The sequence below is a fragment of the Ruditapes philippinarum genome, unplaced genomic scaffold (genome assembly GCF_026571515.1).
Source record: "Ruditapes philippinarum isolate M1 unplaced genomic scaffold, ASM2657151v2 ctg5585_1_1_1_1, whole genome shotgun sequence".
NCBI lineage: Eukaryota > Metazoa > Mollusca > Bivalvia > Venerida > Veneridae > Ruditapes > Ruditapes philippinarum.
The window spans coordinates 68,043-95,774 of NW_026859320.1; the positions used below are offsets into that span (position 1 = coordinate 68,043).

The following is a 27,732-nucleotide window of genomic DNA, read 5'->3' on the forward strand; positions in this document are numbered from 1 at the left end:
CCATACAGTCCACTCTATTTTTTACACAAATAAGGATCTAGCACAAGAATGGATAAAAACAGAAAATACAAATTGTATTCAATTTAGCATTTTATTTTTCATTTTATAACTTTATAATTATTTAATATTTAGAATAACAATATTACATAAAATCATCATGATTATCATAAATATTGTCATTTACATAGATAAATTATATATATCTATTTAAAATATAAATCTAATAACAATTCTTTACACACATTTTCTCACAGGCACAGAAATTCTTTGAAGATTAATGCCATCACTAAATGCACAAAATTTCTTTGAATTCTGAAACAAGGATACTTATTTATTCTGTAAACTCAATTTTTCAAATCTTGTTTCTCCTGTCTATTCTCCTGTCTATATAAGGATTTTTTTCTATATTTTATGTTCAATCAAGTTAATATGACATCAAGGGATGACATATAGAAAATATGCATGATCCAGAAATCAAGCAAAGTCAAATATTCATTTAATTTCTATTTTAAAACAGGAGACTGGTGTTCTGGCTAGCTACGTGGTATTGTCCAGTGGTAGTTTAGATAAAAGTTCCTGATAAGCCTTCCCATCAAGTCCAGATGACTTCATCTTTATTGATGCATACACTATTCTCTGTAAAATTAATTAATAAAATGGTGAACATTTTTATAAATAAAATATCATATGTAGAAATTAAACAGAAAATATTGATACATGTACATGTATATTCCACAGTTCACAGAATTTCAGTTGATTTAAAGAAAATAATAATTACAAAATTTTGCTATGAAAATCTTTTTCTACAACCAAGTGTTGTTTCCAAATTTCTTGTTTTATGTTTCAAAAGGAAAACTGGGGAATTTGTAATTTTTGCGACGGACGCACCCTCAGGCGCGTTCAGAGCTAAGTCATCTACACATGGGATTTCGTTGGCTACAATCGCGCAATGTGTCCTAAACCAATTAACAGCCCAAGAAATAGTACATGAATTTGATCCTTCAAAACTCCCATACTTTGTCTGGATATCTTAATGTTTTCCATATTTAGCCTTTCAATTTCAAAATTAAGTTATCCAAGTTGAAAATGAAACATATATTATTGATAAAAGCGTTGTAGTCCCGTAGTATTATTGCGCAATATGCAAATTACTGCTAACGATTTACCGCTGTCGAAAAAAGTAGGACAGCAAATTATACTACAATAAAGGTGTAACCTCTGAGTTCCAAGACATTATTAGTAGGAAATAAATATTTCTACATTATACAAAACATTATTATTAACAAATCAAAAGTTTTTCGTGACTCTAGGATAACTCGCGCATTAATAAAAGAAGAACTATTTTCGTGACTCATACCGCGGGTTTAGCTGAATATTCAGCAGTTATTAATATATTAGATACAGTACAATGGTTAGTATAAATATCTATTTTTGAAAATGCATGTAAGAAGAGAGTTTTACAACACTTTTACCGCCATGTAGTCTTTCATGTAAGGAAGTTATAATATCAGTTCTACTTCCGATTCTTGTGGTTTGTTTACATATTTTTACTAAGATCATGATATGAGTTAACCTTCGCTATTCTAAAAATAGATTCTGCTTCCACCTGTTCTGAATTTTTGGACAGGCGATTAGGAAGTACACATGTAATTAATAAACCAGCGGATTACATGCAATACTTTTAGAAATTCTATACAATTGTAAGAAGCAAACAAGTTGAAAATGGAATTTAGTGTGAAGTTGAAAAGGACAACTAAACACTGTAGTGCTTAAGTGACATTTAAATTAAAATAAAAACGATGTGCTCTGGCCTCTACATCTTTACCTTGTAAATAAAAACAAGATTGCATTTGAGAAAAATGCTATGCCACCGCATGGTTCAAATTTCATAGCTGTACATCAAAGGACAAGAAAGTAGGTCACATCATCAAAATCTAGGTCAAAGTTAAATTTTACAACTAAAACTGTGCACATGGACAAGAAAGTAGGTCACTGTCCCCTTGGGCAAGGCATAATTTTGACCCAAGGGTTTAATAACAATCTTGATACAGGTCCACCACTCAACATTTCACGTCAAATATCTAAGCTATAGCTTTCTCCCACTCAGAAAACATTTGTTTTATTTTCTGTTTTTACTACGTGTACATAATAAGAATCACTGCCCCCGGGCAGGGCCAATTTTTGACATTTGTACAACTTTGGTAGAGGACCTATAGATGATATTATATATCAAACATCAAAGCTCTATGCCTTGAACCTTCAGACAATTTTTTTTTCACTATATGTACATTATGAAAATCAATGACCCCCGGGCGGAACCAATTTTGACCCCAGGGCTATAATTTGAACAATCTTGCTAGAGGTTCACTACACAATGTTTCATGCAATATATCTTAACTCTATCCTTTGTAAATTTAGAGAAGATGATTTTTTAAGTTTTAACTATATACATATAAGATAAACCTCTGGCTCCAAGGGGCGGGGCTAATTTTGACACAAGAGGCAAAATTTGAACAACTTTGGTAGAGTACCTTTAGATGATATAATTTAACAAATATTTAAGCTCTAAGCCTTGTACCTTCAGACAATAAGATTTTTTTATTTTTTACTATATGTATATATTGAAATCAATGACCCCAGGGCGGGGTCAATTTTGACCCCAGGGCTATAATTTGTATAATCTTGCTAAAGTTTTACAACACAATGTTTTTATGCAAAATATCTAACCTCTAGCATTTGTCAATTGCTAGAAGAATTTTTTTAAAGTTTTTACTATATACATATAAGGAAAACCAATGACCCCTGGGGCGGGCCGATTTTGACCCCAGGGCTATAATTTGAACAATCTGGGTAGAGGTCTACCAGACAATGCCTTATGCAAAATATCTAAGCTCTAGGCCTTTTGGGTCTTTACAAGAAGGTGTTTTAAGTTTTTACTATATGTACATATAGCGAAAATCAATGACCCCGTGGCTGGCCGATTTTGACCCAAGGGCTATGGCAAAATTTGAACAACTTTGGTAGAGTACCTTTAGATGATATCATTTTAACAAATATTAAAGCTCTAAGCCTTGTACCTTCAGACAATAAGATTTTTTTATTTTTTACTATATGTATATATTGAAATCAATGACCCCCAGGGCGGGGGCAATTTTGACCCCAGGGCTATAATTTGAACAATCTTGCTAGAGTTTTACAACACAATGTTTCATGCAAAATATCTAACCTCTAGCATTTGTCAATTGCTACAAGAATCTTTTTAAAGTTTTTACTATATACATATAAGGAAAACCAATGACCCCTGGGGCAGGCCGGTTTTGACCCCAGGGCTATAATTTGAACAATCTGGGTAGAGGTCTACCAGACAATGCCTTATGCAAAATATCTAAGCTCTAGGCCTTTTGGCTCTTTACAAGAAGGTGTTTTAAGTTTTTACTATATGTACATATAGCGAAATTCAATGACCCCGGGGCGGGGCCGATTTTGACCCAAGGGCTATAATTTGAACAATCTTGGTAAGGGTCTACCAGATGATGCCTTATGCAAAATATCTAAGCTCTAAGCCTTTTGGGTTTTTACAAGAAGGTATTTTAAGTTTTTACTATATGTACATAGTGAAAATCAATGACCCCCGGGACGGGGCCAATTTTGACCCCAGGGCTATAATTTGAACAATCTTGTTAGAGGTCTATCAGACAATGCCTTATGCAAAATATCTAAGCTCTAGGCCTTTTGGGTCTTTACAAGAAGATTTTTTAAATTTATTCTTATAATTCCTTTTGGTTGCCATGGCAACCAGATTTCTGCATGGAATGAAATTCTTTGAACAACTTTAGAAGCCCTTCATCCAAGGGACAATCCTGCCAAGTTTGGTTGAAATTGGACTAGTAGTTTTTCACAAGAAGATTTTTTAAGATCACTATATAATCTATATAACACACACACACAAACACACACACACACAGGTGAATCGCTATATGCCACCGCATCGCTGCAGTGGCATAAAAATCTAAGAAATACACTATTAATTGCGGATGATTTTAACCAATTTTTTTTTTAATGTTACATATCCAAGAGAAATAAAAATACAAATGACTTATATTTTATTGTCTGTATGCCCACTATGATATAACACGAAGCAATTCTAAATAGCATTCTCAAATGTATAATGTATTATGTTTGAAGTTTATTTGCCTGGATTTATTCTAGAAATATTTCGTGGATAGTTTTTCTATTTACATATCATTTCTTAGAATAAATCGATAAGGACACTGATTTACAAGTTTGACCACAGTTTTTAGGCATAAATTTCATTCTGTATTTAAGTGCTTGAAAGTAGAAAATCTGAATTATATCAATTTGGGACACAAAACATATTGCTCTACAAATCTCGAACTTGTATGGAACAAATTTTCTCTGTTATATATTTTGTGTTTTGTTGTTTTTGTTTTTTTTTTCTAAAAGAAGCCTTAATGTCTCTCTGGTTGCATGTCCGTCGCATTCAGTGCTGCAGCACTTTGATTATGTATGTCTTCAAAGATTCTTGTAGAAAACAGTTTTTAATTCTTTGAACTCATATGCTTCAAACATATTTTATTCCAAAACTTACACAATACATGATATACATTCATTCAGTTATAAACACTGGAAATTGATTACAATGAAAGATATCAGATCTCATAAAGTTTTTCTCCAAGAATTAAGTATTATGGAGGGACACAACACATTCTATTTTAAAAACTTAAAAAGAGTAACAAAAGGGAGGGTATTGTAGTGACTGCAGTACATGAAGTTCTTACTCTTTTATGATAAGCACCTGTCTAAGTGTAACCATCTCAAACTCTCATAATTATTTCAAAACTGATACTCAATTTCAGTTTCACTCACTGTCTGACAATTGGATAATAGAGCTTTTTCGAAAAACAATAAAATTATCGTTACCGTTTGTTTTACATCCATTTGATTGTTTCTGTGCGCCAAGTTCCATAAGTTGACCACTAAATCTTGAAGATTTTTTTGCCCAATATCAGAATGATTTACAACTGTGTTGAACAATTCCATAGACAACATGGTCTGCCTTTTCTGAGTCTGAAGGTATTTTTTGTAAAAATGTTAATTTGAGAATAAAAGTAATTTTTGGCATGTCTATTCATTCTCTTCAGTGCAAATTCAGTGTAAATTTTATCACAAATTATCAACACAACAATTACAAGTTATTGTATTATTTTTGAACAAATATCTAAAACTGTATACTACAAAATCTTTCTTAAGCAACAGGACAGACTGGTACAGTTAATCAGTCTAAATTTTCTATATCCTCTGAAAGCAGTTTAAAAAGAACAGGTGAAGGATGTTTAAATACCAAATCTAAAACTAAACATACCTCAGGTGTTGTTAGAGTTTTTAGGTGGGCGAGGATTTCTTCAACAAGAGTTGAACATATACCACACACCTCTTTTATATATTTGGGATCTGAGGCATATAAACTGTCATTGGAATCCACTGAAATAATATAAATAAGATTGTCATTTATACTATTATTTTATCCCAGGTGCATAAGATAAGTAACAAACAAAAAAACAAACAGATAAGTATATAACCCAAATAAATCAGACCTGAAAAAATGAATGTTTCTATTCAATACAACATGTATATATTGACATCTTAACATACTGAAAATTTTTTAAAGAAAGTTCTCGTTAAATTTTGAATACAAGAAATAATAAAACAAAGTTTTACAAAGGGTAACAGGTTGAGTTATTACTGGTTATCCTAGACTTGCGCAAACTCCGCAAAGCAAGGGATATAACCAAGAATGATAATTAGTGCTAAATAAATTTGCAACATTTCCAAAGAGTTATCTTTCTTTACTAGTTTCTTGTGCTATGAAAGGAATGAAATCATCTTGTCAGAAATGCCATATGAAATAAATAATCTGTACAATTATCAATTTGTTTAATTTAAGGTATTCATTCTATGTTTAAATATAAATCAATTTTATTTTTTAACATAAGTGACCACCACTTTAGTTTGAAAAGTTGATGGAAGGTACACACCAAATATCTAAGATATCAGAAAATAAATGAAATTCTTCTGAGATACTGTAAGTGAGGGTAACAGAAGAAAGGAAGGACAAATCAGTCTGTTTATGCTTTACAAAAACATCAAAAGGAGCAGCAAAGAAATTACAAACATACATATAGATCTATCTACTTCATAAAATTATTACCGAAATTGTAAGTCAAGCTTATGATAACCATGCAGGTTTTGCAATATTTACCTTTGTCAACATGATATGGGTATGTTTCCTGGCACGATGCTGACAACATTGCCAGTACTCTGGTATATACTACAACTTTAGCATCCGAGTTTGGTTCCCAGGTGTAATTTTGGAGTATGTTCAATAGACCTCTGAGTAAATACAACACACTGGAGTCTGGATTGTCCTTGAAGAAAAACATTAAAAACATTTACTACAAAAATGAATCATCATTGCTTGTATTATAACAGATAAGAATACCACTGTGAATTACTTTAATTTTGTGGTTTTTGCCACAAAGGACATTTTCATTGGTTCTAAAATTCATGGATTGTCTCAATGTTTAAACAAGAGGGCCATGATGGCCCTGAGGTCGCTCACCTGTATATAGGCCCCCCCCCACCCCCAATAAGATGTTTCATGCTAAACATCTAAGCTCTAGCTCATTGGGTTTTTTCAAAGAAGATTTTTTAAGTTTTTACTATACACATATAGTTAAAAACAATGACACCCCTGGGGCGGGGCCAGTTTTGACCCCAGGGCTTTTATTTGAACAAACTTTGTAGACACTCACTAGAAGATGTTTCATGCTTAACATCTAAACTCTAGCTATTTGGGTTTTTTCAAAGAAGATTTTTTTTAAGTTTTTGCTATACACATATAAGGAAAATCAATGACCCCCGGGCGGGTCCAATTTTGAACCCAGGGCTTTTATTTGAACAAACTTGGTAGACATCCATTAGAACATGTTTCATGCTAAATATCTAAGCTCTAGCTCTTTGAGTTCTTATAAAGGAGATTTTTTAAGTTTTTACTATATATATATATAGGGTCAAAATCAATGACCCCCTGCGGCGGGGCCAATTTTGACCTCAGGGCTTTTATTTGAACAAACTTGGTAGACACTCATTTGAAGATGTTTCATGCTAAATATCTTAGCTCTAGCTCTTTGAGTTCTTTAAAAGAAGATTTTTTTAAGTTTTTACTATATGCATATAGGGAAAATCAATGACCCCCTGGGGCAGGGCCAATTTTGACCCCAGGGCTTTTATTTGAACAAACTTAGTAGACACTCACTAGAAAATGTTTCATGCCAAATATCTAAGCTCTAGCTCTTAGGGTTTTTTAAAAGAAGATTTTTTTTAAGTTTTTTTCTTTCGGTTGCCATTGCAACCAGAGTTCTGCATGGAATTAAATTCTTTGAACAATTTTTTAAAGGTGACCACCAAAGGAACATTCCTGTGAAGTTTGGATGAAATTGGCTTAGTGGTTTATGAGGAGATGTCATTTAAAGTAAAAGTTTACAGACGGATGCCGGACGGACGACGGACGCCGGACGAAAAGCGATCACAAAAGCTCACCTTGTCACTTTGTGACAGGTGAGCTAAAAAGTAAAATGAAATAATGCAATGGAAAATAATCTCACAGCAGACGAAATAAAATTTTGTTGGATCTTAAATTTGTTGATCGACTTATTAATGCCCGTTTGGATAATAATGATTTGCAGTATGGATCCTTTGATTGTAGTTAAAACAAGAAGACTTACTGGTACAACTAGGAGAGTAGAGACAAAGTTACTGATATAATCCACAAGGAAAGGTTCCGACGATTTGTGTTTTCCTTCCGCCTCCATTACACGTGGGACATCAGGTATAAGTGAAACTGCTGCCTTAAAAAATGCATCACCTACAAATATTGGGACAGAATTATATGATATAGACAGGAAGAATTTAAATAGAACATGTAAAAGAACTATCACATGTATACTAGCATGCCATCACATTTCAGATTTTTTTAGACTGAATTTAGAAATAACCTTTTTCAAACTACCATGACTTTTTAATACATATTTATTTGAAGTCAACATCAACACCCTAAATGAACCACTCCTCCTAGCCTGGTAGACTATATATACAAAATAATGTTAAAGTAGCAATGCTTATTACCATTTAATAACACATACATGTATCTTATAAAGATACCTGGCTTTATATCAAAAACTGAGTTAATTGTTACATGTATATAAATATCTGTATAGTCTAGCTAGAAAAATGTATGACCCCTGTGTGTTACAATGACTAATATGCCTTTTTTAGAATAGCAAACTAAAGTTATATTGAAACTGACAGGGGTATATAGGAAGAAGGATGACAAAATATAAAATATTGGCACTTACCTTGACTATAACACTGGTTTAGAAGAGCTACCTGACCAGACAACAGGTAAAGTTGTAGCTGGGAAAACACAGACTGTAGTGAAGGTATTGTTATAAAACAATATGCTGCACATGCCTGAAATAAACATAATTAATGTACACATGTATAGTTATCATATAGTATAGTAATTAGTATCTTCAAAAATTGTTTGTTTTTCTAGTTTTTACACAAATTTCAACATATCTTTTCGTCATATCTCAGCAGTTGATCCACCTAACCAGTTTTCCTGGATAAGTTACAAGAAATTACCTACTGAAAGTCTAATCAGATAATGAGACAAGAGGGCCATGATGGCCCTGAGGTCGCTCACCTGTATATAGGCCCCCTGGAGCAGGGCCAGTTTAAACCCCAGGGCTATTATTTAAACAAACTTGGAAGACACCCATTAGAAGATGTTTCATGATGTTAAGTTTTTATGATAGTTGATAGTTGCCCCGTACTTCACTTCAGTGTTGTTATATTTTCTGGTCCTTCGGGATCATTGATTCCAGCACTATTAAGTGTTGAGAATTGAGTTCTGCTCAAGCCGGTGCTAGGGGGCGTGAGGGATGTTGCACTTATTCATTATCCCTCATGTACAGACTTAATCAAACCGAGTCTGCAATTCTCTTGTAATTTTGTTGTGATTAATGCTTCCGAGGGATCACTTTGTTATCAGAATTTTTTTACTACACACATATAATGAAAAACAATGATCACCCCCCCCACCCGCAGGGCCAATTTTAACCCAAGGGCTTTTATTTGAACAAACTTGGTAGACACTCAAAAGAAGATGTTTCATGCTAAACATCTAAGCTCTAGCTCATTGGGTTTTTTAAAAGAAGATTTTTTAAGTTTTTACTGTACACATTGTTACAAACAATGACACCCCTGGGATGGGGCCAGTTTTGACCAAAGGGCTTTTATTTGAACAAACTTGGTAGACACTCATTTGAAGATGTTTCATGCTAAACATCTAAGCTCTAGCTCATTGGGTTTTTTAAAAGAAGATTTTTTAAGTTTTCACTGTACACATATAAGGAAAATCAATGACCCCCAGGGCTGGGCCAATTTTGACCCCAGGGCTTTTATCTGAACAAACTTTGTAGACACTCACTAGAAGATGTTTCATGCTTAATATCTAAACTCTAGCTATTAAGGTTTTTTCAAAGAAGATTTTTTTAAGTTTTTGCTATACACATATAAGGAAAATAAATGACCCCCTGGGGCGGGGCCAATTTTGACCCCAGGGCTTTTATTTGAACAAACTTGGTAGACACTCATTAGAAGATGTTTCATGCTAAATATCTCAGCTCTAGCTCTTTGGGTTCTTTAAAAGAAGATTTTTTAAGTTTTTACTATATGCATATAGGGAAAATCAATGACCCCCTGGGGTGGGGCCAATTTTGACCCCAGGGCTTTTATTTGAACAAACTTGGTAGACACTCACTAGAAGATGTTTCATGCAAAATATCTAAGCTCTAGCTCTTTGTTTTTTTTTAAAGAAGATATTTAAAGTTTTTTCTTTAGGTTGCCATGGCAACCAGAGTTCTGCATGGAATTAAATTCTTTGAACAATTTTTAAAGGTGACCACCAAAGGAACATTCCTGTGAAGTTTGGATGAAATTGGCTTAGTGGTTTATGAGGAAATGTCATTTAAAGTAAAAGTTTACGGACGGATGGACGCCGGACGAAAAGCGATCACAAAAGCTCACCCTGTCACTTTGTGACAGGTGAGTTAAAAAGAAAAAAAAATGATATTGTCTGGTATAAAATTCATGTTAAACTACAAAATGATCCACTGAATCAGATGTCTCAAGATAAAGTGAAATATTTACATTGATTTGATAGTCACATAAACATGTACATGTAAGATGGTAACTTACCCTAACAAAGTTGCCAGTTTTTCTTGAATGATTTCCATTGACAACATTTCTTGTCTGGATGGCTAAGTTGTTAACATTCTGTAAAACACATGTTAAGATGATGATAACATGTGCACATACTTATCTAAAGAATGAGTGCTCATTCTACTTTGTGATAATAGTAGATTTCTAAATATACTGTAAGTATCTAGAACTAAACTGAATTTTATTTCATAACATTACTTTTGTAGAACCCTCACAGAACCAGCACCTTTAATTTAATCTGCCAGTTAATTTCTGAAATTAATTGCCTGAATGCAAATTAACAACGCACTTTGCTGTTTACTGTGTGGAATTGTCTTAATAAACAGTTGGCCAAGATAAGTATCTATCAAAATAAGACTTCACAAGAGCAGGTGTCAAGTGCCGTGTGGCAGCCGTAAAAAGTTGCCCCATACTTCACTTCAGTGTTGTTATATTTTCTGGTCCTTTCGGGATCATTGATGCCAACACTATAAAGTGTTGAGAATTGAGTACCGCTCAAGCAGGTGCTAGGGGTTGTGAGGGATGTTGCACTGATTCATTATCCCTCATGTACAGACTCAATCAAACCGAGTCTGCAATTCTTATGTAATTTTGTTGTGATAATGCTTCCGAGGGATCACTTTGTTTCCAGAATTTTGTACTTCACAACAGCAGGTGTCAAGTGCCGTGTGGCAGCCGTAAAAAGTTGGCCCGTACTTCACTTCAGTGTTGTTATTTTTTCTGGTCCTTCGGGATCATTGATGCCAACACTATAAAGTGTTGAGAATTGAGTACGGCTCAAGGTGGTGCTAGGGGGCGTGAGGGATGTTGCACTTATTCATTATCCCTCATGTACAGACTCAATCAAACTGAGTCTGCAATTCTTATGTTATTTTGTTGTGATTAATGCTTCCGAGGGATCACTTTGTTTCCAGAATTTTGTCCAGGACTAACTTTCTGTGTATTGTCAGTTGTCTCAGACAAATTGTCTGAAGTGGTTTTAGAATTACCCCAGACGTTAGACTATAGAATTTGTTGATCTCTGGCCAGACAGACTGCACACTGATGGCAATAATAAAATAAGTAAGCTGCCCTGGGCATAAATCAAATAAGCATGCTGGCCTGATTCAAAACTGCTGATATATATATCAAATACTGGTAAGCATATTGGCCTGGCTCTATACTTGTGGCAAACATCAAAATGAATAAGCATTCTGGCTTGGCACTGCTGGCATAGTCAGCATGATAAATCTTCTATAATATCAACACACAAAACACATTTTGTGTATACAATGTGCACATATTCAGGTTCATTACAGTTTAAAGGTGAGTAGTCCAGTAATACAGGTGTTTACCACTCTGCCAAGAAATTTTGGGTTTCAAGCTTAATATGGGTCATGACCAGGTGTCCACATATGACGCCAATACTAGTTAGTTGCAAGAAGATGACTACAGTGGGTATAATAAGCTACAAACAGTTATTACAATCAAACTTAAATAAATAATTTTTAAATTACATTTATTAGTTCACCATTGATACATACCTGAATCAACTGTATAAGAACGATGTCTAGGTTGGTAAAAGAGGCCCTGGCTTCAACATAGAAGCTAAGTTGTTGCTCAAAGTCACGGCCAAATGAAATCTTCCTCACAAACTCTGATATAAGGTTGCTAATTGATTTCTTCTCATCATCCAGTGTTAATGCACTAAAAATAATATTTATCATCAAACATTAAAGAGTTTGAAGAAAAAATATTTTGCAAGTAACTAGTATTTCGTTAAAAATTACTCAAACTTATAGCAACTGTCTTTAGTTCTTAAAGTTTGTTTTAAGATAATATGAGCAGGATGATTCAGTTCATATAAGTATGAAGAGCTAGAAAATCACCAAAAGTAGTATGCCTAGGGAAAAAAGAACATCTCAAGAGCATTGAAAATAACACTGCACCTGGGAAGTCAAAAATTAGTTGAAAATCCTTGTACTCACTCAAGAAAGTCATTTCATGAAATTTGATTCCTTTTATAAAAAGAAACCTCCTGATGACATTGCATTATAAAGTTATAAGTTATAACAATGATTTTATGAAATATTATTGTTTATTTAAGTTTGAAAAAGTTAAAATTATGAATGAGTTCTATCACTCAAGGTCAGCAACATCAACTTTATATTTTTATCTTTGTTCAGGAGATCCAGGAGACAATTACACATATTAAATCACATACATGTATAAGTCTTGTTCATAACCCTTAACCTGTTATTATTTTGTCAAGCTTCAATATTCGAGACTGTCCATAATTTTTTTAACAGATAAGTATAAATAGTGGTCAGACTGCATGTATGTGCAAGTTAGATTGGCTCTATACTGGCGGCAAAGGCTAATTTCTGTTAGTCCCAGCAGATAAATGGTTAAAATTCACAAATACACAGGTCATCATGTGAATATTAATGTCTCTATGACCAAATCTGCTCAACTTACTTGACAGAATCATGCATAGTTTTACAAACAAACATCATAGCATTTATAATAACTGGATCTTTCGTTTCTGACTCTTGAAATCTGAAATTAAAGGACAAAGTAATATATTATGAAGAATGAAACTGACAATTACACAGACTCTGTTTGAATGTAATCTTAATCATAAAAGAATATTTTAAAGCCAGGTTTATAATATCAATTATCAGGTTAAATGTATAATGTCATCAATATTTCATTTCATCACTCAGTCTTCTTTATTTTGTGTTCTTTTTTTTTTTTCATTCTAACCTCAAAATTTTCTTGTTTTATCAACCAGATCACATTGATTTTTGGTAATTTATCTCTGCCCAAATAATTCACTGATTATATATTTCTAACCTCAACAATATTTGGTCTTTTAACCCGAACCGTAAAATGTTCATTTTTTATCACTCTGACCAAATAATTTCATTATCAAAGATTACTTGGTTATATATCTCTAATCATATAATAATTTCCTAGTTATATCTCTATTCAAAGGATTTCCAGCCTATATATTTCAACGATTTCTTAATTTCCCAGTTTAGTCTCATTCAGCTTATTTCCACATTTTAAAAGGTAAGACAGGTGAAACAAAGTTTTTTGAAATTTCAAAATCTAAAATAAACAATTTTTAAATTCATTTTAGAAAATTCTTTTACAAGTACATGTATTACAATTACAATATTTATCTAATATCTCAGAAAAACTCCAGCTTAATCCTTACTTTGCAAATGCTTCGGTGATATTTTTGCAGACATCAACCTTTACACTTTCCTTTTGGAACATGTCAATAAATGGCAAGAACTTTTCCTTGAAGAAAGAAACATGTTAAATTAAGAGTAAATCAGGTAATAGGGACATTGTCAAACATTAGCTCTTTATTTCATATGTGTTTAAATTCCAAAAGTATAATACTATTAAAATTATTACATGCAATTATAATAGATACAGGTATTGGAAAATTGGAAAAACTGTACAATTTAATATAATAAGTTTATAAAGACTAATAAAATTTAAAATATTTTCATATCTTATTTATTTCATGATACATGTATAGGACCTAGTACAGACACTATTATTTATAAAAGGTCATTCAAATAAAAAAAGGTAATAATAAAAAAACTTCAAATATTCATTTCTCACCAGTGAGAAAAGCAGGGAGAAGTCATGGATGTGAACCAGTATCTTAGAAACCACAGATTGTAACTGGGGGTAAAAATCTTCAAATGCCCTATCTGGGGTCAAATGCTTGATAATGTCATTTAATACTGTGTTTATCTCCCGTTTCTGAAAAAAATAAGTCATATCAGTTAGTTTAGTTTAATCATATTTTATTGTTGGTTTTTTTGTTTGTTTTTTTTTTTTTTTTTCTTTCTTTCTACATAAAATCAGATACAATGTCACATGCAAACATATGACAAAACATTAACAAATAAATTTACAGTATTTACATGGATGCTGTAGTTGTTCATAAAAAGCAAAAGGGTTGGACCACAAGTTTTTACAACATTGGAGAGTTGGCCCTTCCCACAATCTTATCAGTTTGCTAAAACATGTTATTATTTAAGTATTTTAAAACAAACAATTTACTGTATTAATACGATACACTACATGTTTTCAAAATAACATTTATATCATGTGATACATATAACATCAAACAGGCACTATATAGAATAAAATACAACACTACGCATTTATGTAACTAGTGTAAGCTTTAAAATAAAAATGACTTTACCCCAAAATGTTTAACAATAAACTCCATCCAGGACTCTGCACACCCCATGTAATCCTGTAAAAGTAATAAAAACTAGAACTATCACTAAATGTGATTAATACCCCCACAAGACTGCTTCGGAAATGAGGATGTTACTAGTAACAGAATATCTTGTAAAAGAATTGAAATATAGAGTTATGGTTGTGGGCAATTAAAGATAGTTGTGGTTCTTGTATATTGCATTTCCTTTCAATGTGGTTGGCCATTGATGAAGTTTTATTGAATTACTCTGTAATAAGTCCAGAAAGACAAAGAAAAGGAACAAAGGGCAATAACTCTATAAATACTGAAGATGGAGTTATAGTTCTTGTGCACTGCACTTCCTCTTTTTGTGCTTGACCATTGTATGAAGTTGTTTTGAATTTCAACCAGTATGTTTTAAGTTATGCTCCAGACAAGGAAAAGTATCAAAGGGCAGTAACTCTGTACTTTGTCAAAATGGAGTTATGGCTCTTATGCATTGCACTTCCTTTTAATGTCCTTGACAACTGTATGAAGTTGTATTGAATTCCAAACAGTAGTTTTCAAGTTATGCTCTGGACAAGGAAAAGTAACAAAGGGCAATAACTCTGTAATTTGTCAAGATGGAGTTATGGTTCTTGTGCACTGCACTTCCTCTCAATGTGCTTGACCATTGTATGTAGTTATATTGAATTCTAACCATGAGTCTTCAAGTTATACTCCGGACAAAAGAAAGCAATGGAAAAGTAACAAAGGGCAATCACTCTGTAATTACTTTAGATAGAGTTATGGTTCTTATGCATTGCACTTCCCCTTACTGTGTTTGACAATTGTATGAAGTTGTTTTGAATTCCAACAAGTAATTTTCAAGTTATGCCCCGGACAAGGAAAAGTAACAAAGGGCAATAACTCTGTAATTAGTCAAGATAGAGTTATGGTTCTTGTGCACTGCACTTCCTCTCAATGTGCTTGACCATTGTATGTAGTTATATTGAATTCCAACCATTAGTCTTCAAGTTATGGTCCGGACAAAAGAAAGCAATGGAAAAGTAACAAAGGGCAATAACTCTGTAATTACTTTAGATAGAGTTATGGTTCTTATGCACTGCACTTCCCCTTATTGTGTTTGACAATTGTATGAAGTTGTTTTGAATTCCAACCAGTAGTTTTCAAGTTATGCCCAGGACAAGGAAAAGTAACAAAGGGCAATAACTCTGTAATTAGTCAAGATAGAGTTATGGTTCTTGTGCACTGCACTTCCTCTCAATGTGCTTGACCATTGTATGTAGTTATATTGAATTCCAACCATTAGTCTTCAAGTTATGGTCCGGACAAGGAAAATGCAACGGACGTCTGGACCGACCGACCGACCGCCCGACCGACCGACCAACCGACCACCGGGTGACTCCTATATACCCCCCCAAACTTCGTTTTTTGGGGTATAATGACACTCAATTAAATGTGTATAATGCAAATGTAATATACAGGGACTATCATTATTTTTATAAAAGCATGCTATATACGTAATCATATGAATAGAAGCTTGGTTGTATAGACAGGATTTTGGTAGTACTGTATACTACCATTTTTCAGTTAAAGAGTTAAACTTTGCTCAAACTTGGATAGCTAGAATACTCCCTTCCTTTGAACTCATTGTTCTAACATCGATCACTTGAACTATATAATTTCATACTACTGTACTTTACACACTGACCTTATGCTCCGATCGGAGCAAAGTGGATAGGTAGGTAGGTACTTTACACACTTTTGATTTCAAGAATTCATTGTTTTATTCTAAACCTGAAGATTGTAATAGAATACTTACAGCTGGATTTTTCAGTTTAGTTATTGGTTTCCAGACTTCATTTAACACTGTCAGTTTCTGGTCCCCTGGTGGATCAGCTATTGCCAGACATGTTCCCAATGTACGGAATAATAAATGCTGAAATGAAACCATAGAGAATAAACAAATGTTGATGATATGAGATCTGGTTACATCACACCAACATCTTCATATATTTAAGAGGCAACAATATAACTAATCTATATTCATTCATGTTGGACTTTTTTTACATAAATATCTATTCTGAGGGCTCAGGGCTAACACATGTAGATTTCTATCTGATAAGAACATCATTAACATTTGTATTTAAATTGATTATTACAATCGCATATACAAAGTACTAGTTATATCAGAAATTTGAAATTAATTAAACCAGTTATCTTGGATTCTATTATAGTACAAACTTTAATTCAGTGGACAAGGTAAATGGTATTTAGTAATAATTGGTGTGAATATAGTTGTTAAAGGATATAACTTGCTTTAGGAAAGCCTGTTTCTTCACATTCTTTGATCATCTCAATAAACTTGGTGGCTCTAGCTGCTATATACTCTGGTTTAAATGCTGATATCAGAGAGTTCAGTAACAAAGCACTGAAAATATATGTACCATAAAATATCATCCAAGTATTTCTTCAAAGTAAAATTTTATCATCAGTTAGTACAAGATATTGACTATTCTCAGCACTTGATTGGAAAACATAACATGTTTCCATAAGAAATGGATGCCCCAGCAGCATAGGCTTTCAGTTGGCACCTTTTTATGGTGTGTATATACATTTATATAAGTTTTAAGACAATCATATAATGTATTATTGACTTTGGACAAAATATGACAAATACTGAAAATATAACTCTGTTAGTAATGAAATTGATTTTGAAAATTAATTCCATGTAAAAACCGCACTTAAGAATATATTATTTTATTACCCTTCCAAATTTTTTCCGCCTTTTTGATTGGATATTGATCACCCGAAAGAAATTGATATAACCGAGCCAGACGGGTAATATACACACTTAATTTCCCCGTTTGGTACCCAACGTTGTAAACAACATGCGCTGAGGTGATGCGCGTACGGTTCGATTTTACGCGGCGTAAATTCCGATTTAAAAGCACTTTTTAACTGTCAAATGATAAATATTTACCAAATTAGAGTAATGATACATATTACCATCAGTATCGAAAACATATATGACCTTGTGAAAGCTTGATATTAATTACAAACAAGGGTGCCATAGTCACAAAATACGCCCGTTTACGAAAGCTTTAGATGGAGATGGGGGCATTATGGATAAGTGTTATCTAGCAAGCAAGTTTTTATCCTTGGCACTGTGTTGTTAAATGAACCTTAAAACAAATCAGTAGGGAAGATAACAAGTACATGTAATTGTAATTTAATAACTAAAAAATTCTGATTTAAGATTTTATTCTAGGGAAATACATTTCATTACAATTCTTAATCTTTGAATGAGCTGAACTTATATTTACTTGAAAATTAAAATATAATTAAATTTCTATGAGAAAGTATTTACATTTGATAAGGTAATTACTGTATGATCTTTATGAACAAATACCAAGTCTACAGAACACCATAGTTATCACAGTTAAGAATCTTGACCAATGAATGAAACATGTGTAAATAAATGTTACATTCTTTAGAACATACTCAAGTCCAAGAAAGAGGATTATTTTATGCCCTTTGATTAAATTCTATTTTTAGAATTGAAAGTGAAAGTAGATCAAGGGGAGTAATTGTGTAAGTCATTTATGAACAAAGTAATAACTTTGTTGTTGCCCTTTGATTAAATTCTATTTACAAAATCTGGATATTTCATCATCGTTAGTGACCTTGACCTTGTATATATTGACCTAAATTATATGTATCACAGCCATAGTCTTGATAATGACCATTTGTGTTACAATCCCTCAATAAATGATGACTAAATGGTCCAAATACACATTTTCATATTTTCATCTGAACTTTGGCCCTATTTGTGACCTTGACCTTGGCCACATGGACCTTAATTTTTCAAACGACACTGCCTCACAATGGTGAACATTTGTGCTAAGTTATATTGAAATCCTTATGAGCATGTAGAAGTGTGGCTCCAGACAAGTCATTTTTCAATGACCTCTAAGTGTGACCTTGAACCTTTGACCTAGAGACCTGGTTCATGTGCGCGACACTGCTCCTCATAGTGGTGAACATTTCTATGAAGTTTCATAAAAATTACTCAATGCATGTAGGAGATATGCTCCGGACAAAAATTGGACGCGCCCGACCGCCCGCCCGCCCGCCCGCCAGGGGCGTTCCCATAATACGTCCCGTTTTTCAAACGGGCGTATAAAAAGTGCGTTCAATAGACTACTCCTTTTCTCTTGTTTACTTTCGTAAGGTACGGGAAAAATACGACATGTATTTATGTGACGTCATGTTGTGACGAAGAGGTATCCTGAAGGGAATCTTATTTCGACGTTTCATTTGAAACAACAATGATTTTTCAAAAAATCGTCTAAACTCGGCAGGGGAAGGGTAATAAAATTATTATTTTGGTTTTGGAGTGATATATGTGGATATATTACCTGCCAAGATAAAATATCACCCTCGCCTAACGGCTCGGGTGATATAAAGTCTTAACAGGTAATATATCCACATATATCACTCCAAAACCAAAATAACATATAATATTGCCCTCCTGTTCTGAACTTCAGGGCCTTGACCTTTGACATGAAATAGTTCTTGCACATGACACATCATTTACTTATGGTGGTCATGTATACTAAAAGAAATATTCACTATTATTATTTTTTTTTTACTATATTTTTTTTAAAGTAATTTTCTAAATAACTGACCTGTTACATTGTTTCCTCGACTTCTCTAGTATATCAGTGAGAGTGTTATCAGATGCTTTATGAGCTATACATTGTAGCAACCAGTCCAAGCCAGGTGAGAACAGGGTCAGGTAGCGTGGCATCTCTAATTTCTGTATGGCCAAAATATTCTGTACACTGTCACCTTGTACCTGTTATAGCCAGTTATACATGTAAATTATATACTTTTATAAAAGTATAGGGTTTACTTATTTGTTTCACTATTTCAACACAAGGACATTGTCCACTAAATGTCTTTTTATGCAACAATGAATCATGGTGCATTTTAGTGTTTCCCAAAACAGAATATATGAGAAAATTCTTAAAACATTTCATTTAATTTCATGAAAAAGTTTCTTCCATGAATAGTAAAACAATAAGTTCCAAGCCAAAATAGCTCAAGGTAAACTCCAAATTTGTCTCATTATAAAATGTTAACAGGAATTTTCAGATTCTTAACAATCGGCATTAAAAATTGTTCACTGTAAAGCAAACATAAATATTAGAAAATAAACCTCTTTTACCTGTAAATGTATAGATAGAAAGTTTCCTGTAATGTCACATGTACCAATAAATGTTGTAATGTCAGTTTACAGTGATTCTGTATTAAGTTGATAAGGATTACAATAAGTAATTATATATATTTTACCTGTGGGAATGTGGCTAGAAACCCATCAAACATTGGTAACAGGTGATCCCTGATGCTTGGAGCAACTGCTATTCCCACCTACAAAATGCAATGTGTGACAATGTGATAAGGCAAAAACAATGTCATGTGTTACATATTACATTGTCAAAGTAAAAACATAAGACATTGTCTGAAATCAGTAACTTTCCTTAAGCACAGCAGTATATCAGCAATAGAATTAAGATATTCTATTTCTACAACTGTGCTCAGTTGCTGACATGTCATGTAACAGTTTACTGTTAATTAACAGTCCCTGGAAGAAACTTAAAAATATTTAAAGTATCGTTTTCCCACTTCTTCATAGTAAGACCTCGGAAACAACCTTTAAAAGATTTGAAATAAGCAATCTTTTACAAATGCTTTATTAAGTGTGCATAATTCAATATACATATACATGTATTCAGAGCAATGTTATAGAAACATTGTAAAAATCACTTGTATTTAGCTTTAACCATTAATAACAAGAGAAGGAAAAAACTCACTACTTTTAATGTATTTAACTTCAAGCAGGGGATATCTATGTCAATAATATCTAATTTGAAAATTTCTTCCGACAATAGATTCTAATCAGCAGTGAGCAAACAACTGTCTTTAAACCAATATAACACTTCTTTCTACACATACATGAAAAATAATGCATTCAATCATAATCAACCAATACTGTTATTGGTTTTAAATGAGAATCCAGACAATAAAAAAAATTGTACATTAAGGTTTGAGTGCCACACGTTATTAGGCAGAAAGCTTAGATATTATATAGATACACAGCTTTATCTCCTGTACCTCTTAAAATACATATACATATATACATACCCTACTGAGGAAACATTTAGCATATAGCGATACAAGTGGATCACCCATTCCACTTATCATCTGAGACAGGCGTCTTAATGCATCAGCATACTCTCTGTAAAATATACATATAAAATCTACGTGTACTTTGTCATCAAAGATAAAATAACATTTTAATCATTTTATATCAGAAAAGACTCAAATACAGCATAAACTGAATTTGCCTGGAAAATGCATACCTAGAAATATCTTGTGAGAATTAAATAATGTACATGTTTGACTGCTTTTTAATATTTTCTGCAAAAACTAGGCTTTTAAATGTCAATTCAAACTATATCACATTGATTTAAATGAAGATAAAGAATCAAGACATATATACATAGCTCAGTTGGTTAGACCACTGACCATCACTCCTGAGGTCCCGGGTTTGACACCTTGGGATTTTTCAGAGACACTTTCAATGTTTCCCACCTAACTAGAGGTGAACTGGTAAGAAATCCTGGTAATCCTTGATGCATCAGTACTATACACTGGGCATATAAAAGAACCAAGGGGTCTATTTAATATGAGCTAAAACTGGTTCCTGAATTCCCTTGTATCTTATAGCTGTCTCTTAATTCAATGTATACAGTGTAACCTGCTTAGTGTAATCATAAACAATTTAGATGCAGTATAATGATGTATATACATGTACATACTAACCCTGGATTAAGGAAACTGTAGCATTTCATGATAGCCGCCTCCACATAAAACCTTGGAATTAGTTCACGGATTGAGGCAATCTTAAAGAACCAATTACGACAGGTTTCCTTAGCCGAATCAGGCACCTGATCAGGAGTAAAATTTTCTGAAATGATATAATGTTCAAGATAAGAACATTATTTTACAAATTATATGATACAGAAAACTAACATTCCTGCAATAGTCTGACAGTGGTTTCATCTTTTCTCTTCTGATTTTAATACTGTGTCCTAATTTGAATCTGAATCCCTCTGAATTACATGTATATTTAAGAAATTAATATTTAAACACTTATAAAATTATCTAATTGTTCATTTTAAAACAAAGACAAACACATTATTTAGCTCTAACACTATAAGGCAAAATCTCAAAGAAACAGGAACACACCAAATCTCTTAGAAAATCATTAATCTTCATTTTATGAAATACATTTTGCTAGCTGTGAGTATAATTTTAAAATAAAGTTAAGTTTACCAATTCCTTAATAAAGTGAATTTCACACCTTCTTTTAAGCTCAGCTCATACAGTAAATCAATAATTTATGTTATCTACAAAAAAGTTAAGCATACCAGGTAGTTTAATGGCTACTCCACTTCCAGGGGGAAAATACTGGGCTTTATCTCTCAATCTCACATACACCAACTTCCCTGAAATATACAATTATATATAACACAAGATTTAAACTAATAGATATCTACATGTACTTATACATCACACATCAAAGTTAGCTTGTAAAATACATACAAAAAAATTAATGGCATGATGTCAGAAAATAAAGTAAAAGCATAGAGAAAAGTGATCTTTAATCAGATTAAACCATATTAGTGAATATTTAAAGAAAACGATGTCCTAAACTGACTTGTCCAAACTGACATTAATCTGTTTTACTGATTCTGTGAAAATGCAAAGACAGAAATCTTAAACTAACTTCCTTATGCCTTCCACAGTAAATTACTATTCAGTAATACTTATATTCTAAATGTTTTGTACCAGACAATAAATAACCAGCACTGACAAAAATAAACATAAAATTTATTTTTCTTCATAAAAAACTTAGTCAAGGTGTTTAATAATAGTGTTCGATTAAAACAGCACACTTCAGATTCCAGGCTGCTAAATTGCTAATTTTCATGAAAACTTTGAAAATGTATTTAGTAGTAAAATATTGTGAAGAGAACAAAGCAAGTAATTTACACATGATTGTCAACCGCATCTACAATCCAAGTAAATTACCATAAAAAGAGGTCAAAAATATGCAAAAATTGCCCATACTTGGTCAGTAATGCAGTAGAAATACGGTGATAAATACTGCTAAATGAGTCAATAATCGCACATATCATGTAAATCATTACTTGAATCTTGTATCTTTTTACTTTTCTAAAAATCTTATTACACTTTTCTCAAGTTTCATATTCTTGAACTTTTTGGCTCTTATGGAGGCATACAGCTTTAAGCCTTCAGTTCAATAATTCTGTTTTATACTCACCAAATGTATCAAGTATATCTGTTATAAGAACAAACTTGCTGGGGTAGAACTGTATCACACTTACATCAGCCAACAACTTAGAGCACTAGAAATAAAAATTACACAAAAATAGTGACACAAAGTTTAAAAAGTTGACCATGCCTTCAAAGTTAAATTAGTAAAATAATGTGTTACTTTTTACTTATGGTCATTTTCAATGTAAGGCAGAAACACCAAAATTCATGCAAACCAGGTTTATTTTAGTTTGATTCTGTTAAAAGCTATAAGCTCATTGAAACACACTCTGGAAGCATCTAGTACCAAGCAATGAATGCCCCAACTTTGTCATTGTTTATGAATCAATTAAGTGCCCATTGAAATAATCACAATTTCTGGAGAACCAAGTTAGTAATATCAGTCTTTTTATATCATATTATATCATATCTATGCTCAAAAATACTTAATATTTCACTAGATCAATTAGGGGAGACAAACCTGTATAGCTATTTTAAGCGCCTTTACTCTCTGGTCTTGATCCCAAGCTGCTATAAGAGCCTGATTGAGATCTTCTATACGGGAAACATACTCCTGCTGACTTAGATTCAACATCTCTTGTACAGAACCCTGTATTTGAACAAAAAATAGTGTGAGAATGAATTACTCTACAATCTGACTCATTTACTTATGAAAATTAAAAGAAAATGTCAGTTAAAGATATTGTTTTTGATATGTAACTCATTAGAAACTATAAGGCTATGTTTATAGTTTGATAAGAAGTCCCCTTTATGAGGCTTAAATTAACACATTGATATCTTAATATTTTTTCATTATACAGTTATTGTTTCAGTTAATATGCAGTGATTTCTTGACGTTATAATTAATAATGTTTGTATTTTATAGCTTGTTTTAGTTTTGTTTAAATAACAAGTGTTCCTAATATACGTTTAATATACGTTTAAATACAGAAATGAAAAAATTGTAGTGTGATTTCATAACAAGAAGTAGTTCATCTTAGTTAAATCTTAATAAAGTAATTCATGTATGTGCCAGTTCATCATATCAAAAACAATTTATCTCTTCACATTCATTGAAAATTATTATACATGTACAAAAAAATGTGCAAAAAAATGTGCCTACCTCTTCAAAGTCATCTAATTGTTCCAGTCTGTTTTTCACTTTGTCTGACATTGTACCAGTAGTGGTTTGACTCTGTGATTTTATAACAACTGTAATAAAGAATATGTAGTCAGTGTATATATGCTAACAGATTATAACACAATCAGTTTGTAGAGATGAAAACAATTAAGCAAACAAGATAAAATACATCAAGAATTTGCCTATTTGTGCTTCAACCATCAGTATTTTCGATTATAATTATATATTAATCTTGACATAGATTTTTGGGTTAGTTAAGTATCATATATTATCTGATAAAGGTTTAACCAATCAATAGTGTTATAAGTTTTACCATCAGTATAGATTCCATGCAGTCTTACCAGGTGTATAATGTTTGAAGCTCAATTTTTATGATTTAGATAATCCTTAAACTTTGGACTGACTGTTCCAATATCAAAGCAGGACAAATCCATGACACAAATTTAGCAGGTAAATGATTAAAAGACTATACATTCAAATTATGTGGAGCAGTTTCAGTAATCATTAAAAGTTGCAAACTTTTTAAAAGTAAATCTTACTAAAATAACATTGGATCATAAATTCAATAAAGATGTTAATAGATATATAAATACCATGTTCCTTGTCTGCAGAAGACAAAAAACTTGTGGTTATTGACAGCTTTTCTGATGTAGTGTATTTGGACAGTATATCTACTCGCTTTGCTGACCATGGCTCAAATGAATCATCCAGAGAATCTGCTCGACCTTTTGTACCACTTTCCTGTATAACCAGAAAATAAACTCTAGTATCAGGCAAGACTAAACAATTACTTTGTTTCCACTCTTGAGACCTATGACAGTTAAGGTAGAATATGTAGGTAGTTTTCTATGTAGTTCAATTATTTCAATTATTTTTGTTATTGGACATTGATGAGTGACATTTCTTCATCAATGCATAAATGTTAATGAGCTGACCAGCAGACATTGACCTCTATCATTTGAGGTAGCTATCAAAATCTGGAATAATACATGAGGGTTTTCTAGAGACATCCATCATCACAAAAGCTTCTAATCAATTACATGAACTAAAAAAACATTTATTACCCCCCAAAATTATCCTTACTCTTTGGGTTTTCCCGGAAACCTCAGTGCCCGGTGCAAGGATCTAAGCCTTAGTGCGTATATGGACCCTGGGGACTGGTGAACTAAGATCTGCTAAAATCAAACCTTGCTAAAGGGGTTGATCCTTTGTTTGGGGGTTTTTTCCCGCAGTGCCCTTTCTTATCCCCCAAATTTTTTATCCAAAAATTTTAAAATACATAAATCTTTTAATGTGTCTTTTTTAAAACCTTTTTACAACTGTCAGTAAAATTGTTTATCAAGGAATTTATTCCCATTTTCCCTTTGATTTTTTTTATCGCTCTATTTTATTTTTTTTTTCATCTTGAAAGATTTATAACTTTTCATTCTGTCCATTTTTGGGTTTGCCCTTTTTGACCTTTTTGGGAAAGAATTAAAATATAGTAACATATTGTAGTAATTTATTGGTTACATTGCTTACTAGTTAAATCTATCAAAAAGAAGGGTACTTCTTTATAACTTGTTCACTTTCATCCATGTTACTTATATTAGTTTTTTGAGGAAAAACCACCTCAGCGAACGGTTGATGAGATCCACACATAAAGGTTCAAAAACCCAAAACCTCCATTAAAATTACATGCATGAAATTCTTTAATTTTTTGGTAAATCAATTGAAGCACTATTTAAATAGAAAAATATATAAAAGATACAATTAATAAAAAAAATCAGAAATTTTAAATGCAAAATCATTTTTTTTGCATGTGTTTTTTTAACCTGCATTTGAGATATAAAGCCAATGTAATGAATTTTTTTTTTGGTCATTTTGTACAATAAAAATATCACAAATCTTGGAAAAAAAATATTTCCAGTCCCTTAATGTCAAAAAACCCAACACAGTCCCTTTAAATAAGACTTAAAACTTTCAATGTTAGTATTCAGGTACTTACTGTAATGGCTTTCAGAGGATGTGAAGATGCAACCGTTGCTGGCAGTCTTTCAGTCTCTGTCTCACGCTCATAATTTCTCTTTCTGGGGTGCCTGTAATATTTACATGAAAATACAATAAGGTTACATATTCATAAAGTCTTTTTTTGAATTGGGGAAACTTTTTTTAAAAAAAAGACTTTGATATAAAAATTTTTAAATTTTAAAAGGTGTTTGGGGTTCAAAATTTGGGAGGGGCCTGAAAAATACCATAAAAAATTATTTTGTTTAGTATTTAAGTTAAACCTTTATATTGAAATAATGTAAAGATCCCTTTTTAAATTAAAGAAACTTTGGAATTGTCACTTTAAATCAAGCAAAATTGCACATGTTTATAAACAGAAAAAAAAAAACCCAAATTTTAAATATAAATGTAAAAAATCATTAAATTATCTTCTGATTGATCTGTTTTAAAACCATTAAAGTCAATTTTGCTTTTTTTGTATAAAATGGATCATGGTTTTAAAAAATCGGGTTTAAAAGAAAAGGATTGCACAAATTTTGTTCCCTCACTTCCCCTGGGAGGTGCACGTCACTGAAAAGGCACAGGGCATAAATCAGGCAAGAAGATTTTACAACTTGGGCTGGTAGACAATCTTTAAAACGTAGCCTTCAAAACCGTGGGCCGTTTAAACTACGGATCCTACTTCGGTCACTTCTGCGGGACCAGCTGCCGGGATGTCCTGACTTAATGCCGAGGGGAGTTGGCCCTACAAAGTAGGCTGAGACGAACGGAGGATGGTGTATTAGGGTGCGTTGAGCCCCTTGTACAGATTAGACGGCCCTTGTAAGGCAGGCCGGTTATATGCTTGGCACCAAACAGCCTTTTCAGGGATAAAACTACCTTTTCCTATTGTCCAGGCTTTGCGTGCTGAAACATTTGCCTGAACATTCGGTCAGACAAACTTTCAATTCTTGTCTGGACCGAAAGAACTTTTTTCTGACCGAATTTTTTTTTTTTTCCAAATATATGTTATATGGTAATAAACCTTTGTTGTTTTTTTTTAAAGACATAGGAACTTTTTAAAAGATTTGCAACACAATTTTTATTCTTCTTAAATAAAACATCAGTATTTATCCAGAAATTGATGGACTCTGTCTGGAAATTTAAAACATTTTCATGAACAAAATTCATCATCATCATATTATCTTTATAAAATTTTATGCACAATGTACATTTCATCTTATTTTTCCTTCCTCGTTAAAAACCAAACCACGAGGCGGCCATTTTTTCCATTTACCCACAAATTTTCTCGGCATTGCGCCCTGGACTCGTATTTCTTTTGTTTCGCCCTTTTTTCCTTCATTAGATAATTTACGTTTTAAACTTTTTGCCTGGCGTTAGCGCCAACGTAATGAAATTTAATAATGCAGTAACACCGACATTTTCTTTCCGAGTACAAAGATCATTGAAAAGTTGTATGGTATCTAGAAAAATTTTGATTGGACCTAAAAGAAATCTTCGGCGGAAAAAATCCGTTCTTAATTTTTTAAAATTCAAGGGAGAAAACTCGGCCTTGATTGGGTCTTGGATATATCTCTCTTCCCGGTAAATTCGTACCGGAAATAAGGAAATA

At 32.6% G+C, this 27,732-nt stretch overlaps 1 protein-coding gene across 1 annotated transcript; it reads right to left on the bottom strand.

The window, feature by feature from the left end:
• Positions 1 to 72: 72 nt before the first annotated feature.
• On the bottom strand, positions 73 to 27,383 carry LOC132756070 (VPS35 endosomal protein-sorting factor-like). Its single transcript, XM_060747054.1, has 25 exons — positions 27,370 to 27,383; positions 26,119 to 26,209; positions 24,725 to 24,977; positions 24,114 to 24,202; positions 23,472 to 23,600; positions 22,998 to 23,082; positions 22,081 to 22,158; positions 21,473 to 21,617; positions 20,792 to 20,885; positions 19,940 to 20,017; positions 19,273 to 19,442; positions 16,901 to 17,012; positions 16,404 to 16,520; positions 14,579 to 14,632; positions 13,987 to 14,130; positions 13,568 to 13,653; positions 12,823 to 12,903; positions 11,889 to 12,051; positions 10,342 to 10,419; positions 8,436 to 8,550; positions 7,806 to 7,945; positions 6,281 to 6,446; positions 5,384 to 5,502; positions 4,942 to 5,088; positions 73 to 636 (listed from the first exon to the last, which is right to left on the bottom strand). Exons 1-25 carry the CDS (start codon positions 27,381 to 27,383, stop codon positions 538 to 540), a joined length of 2,847 nt encoding a protein of 948 aa, XP_060603037.1. The 3' UTR covers positions 73 to 537.
• Between the last annotated feature and the right edge of the window lie 349 nt (positions 27,384 to 27,732).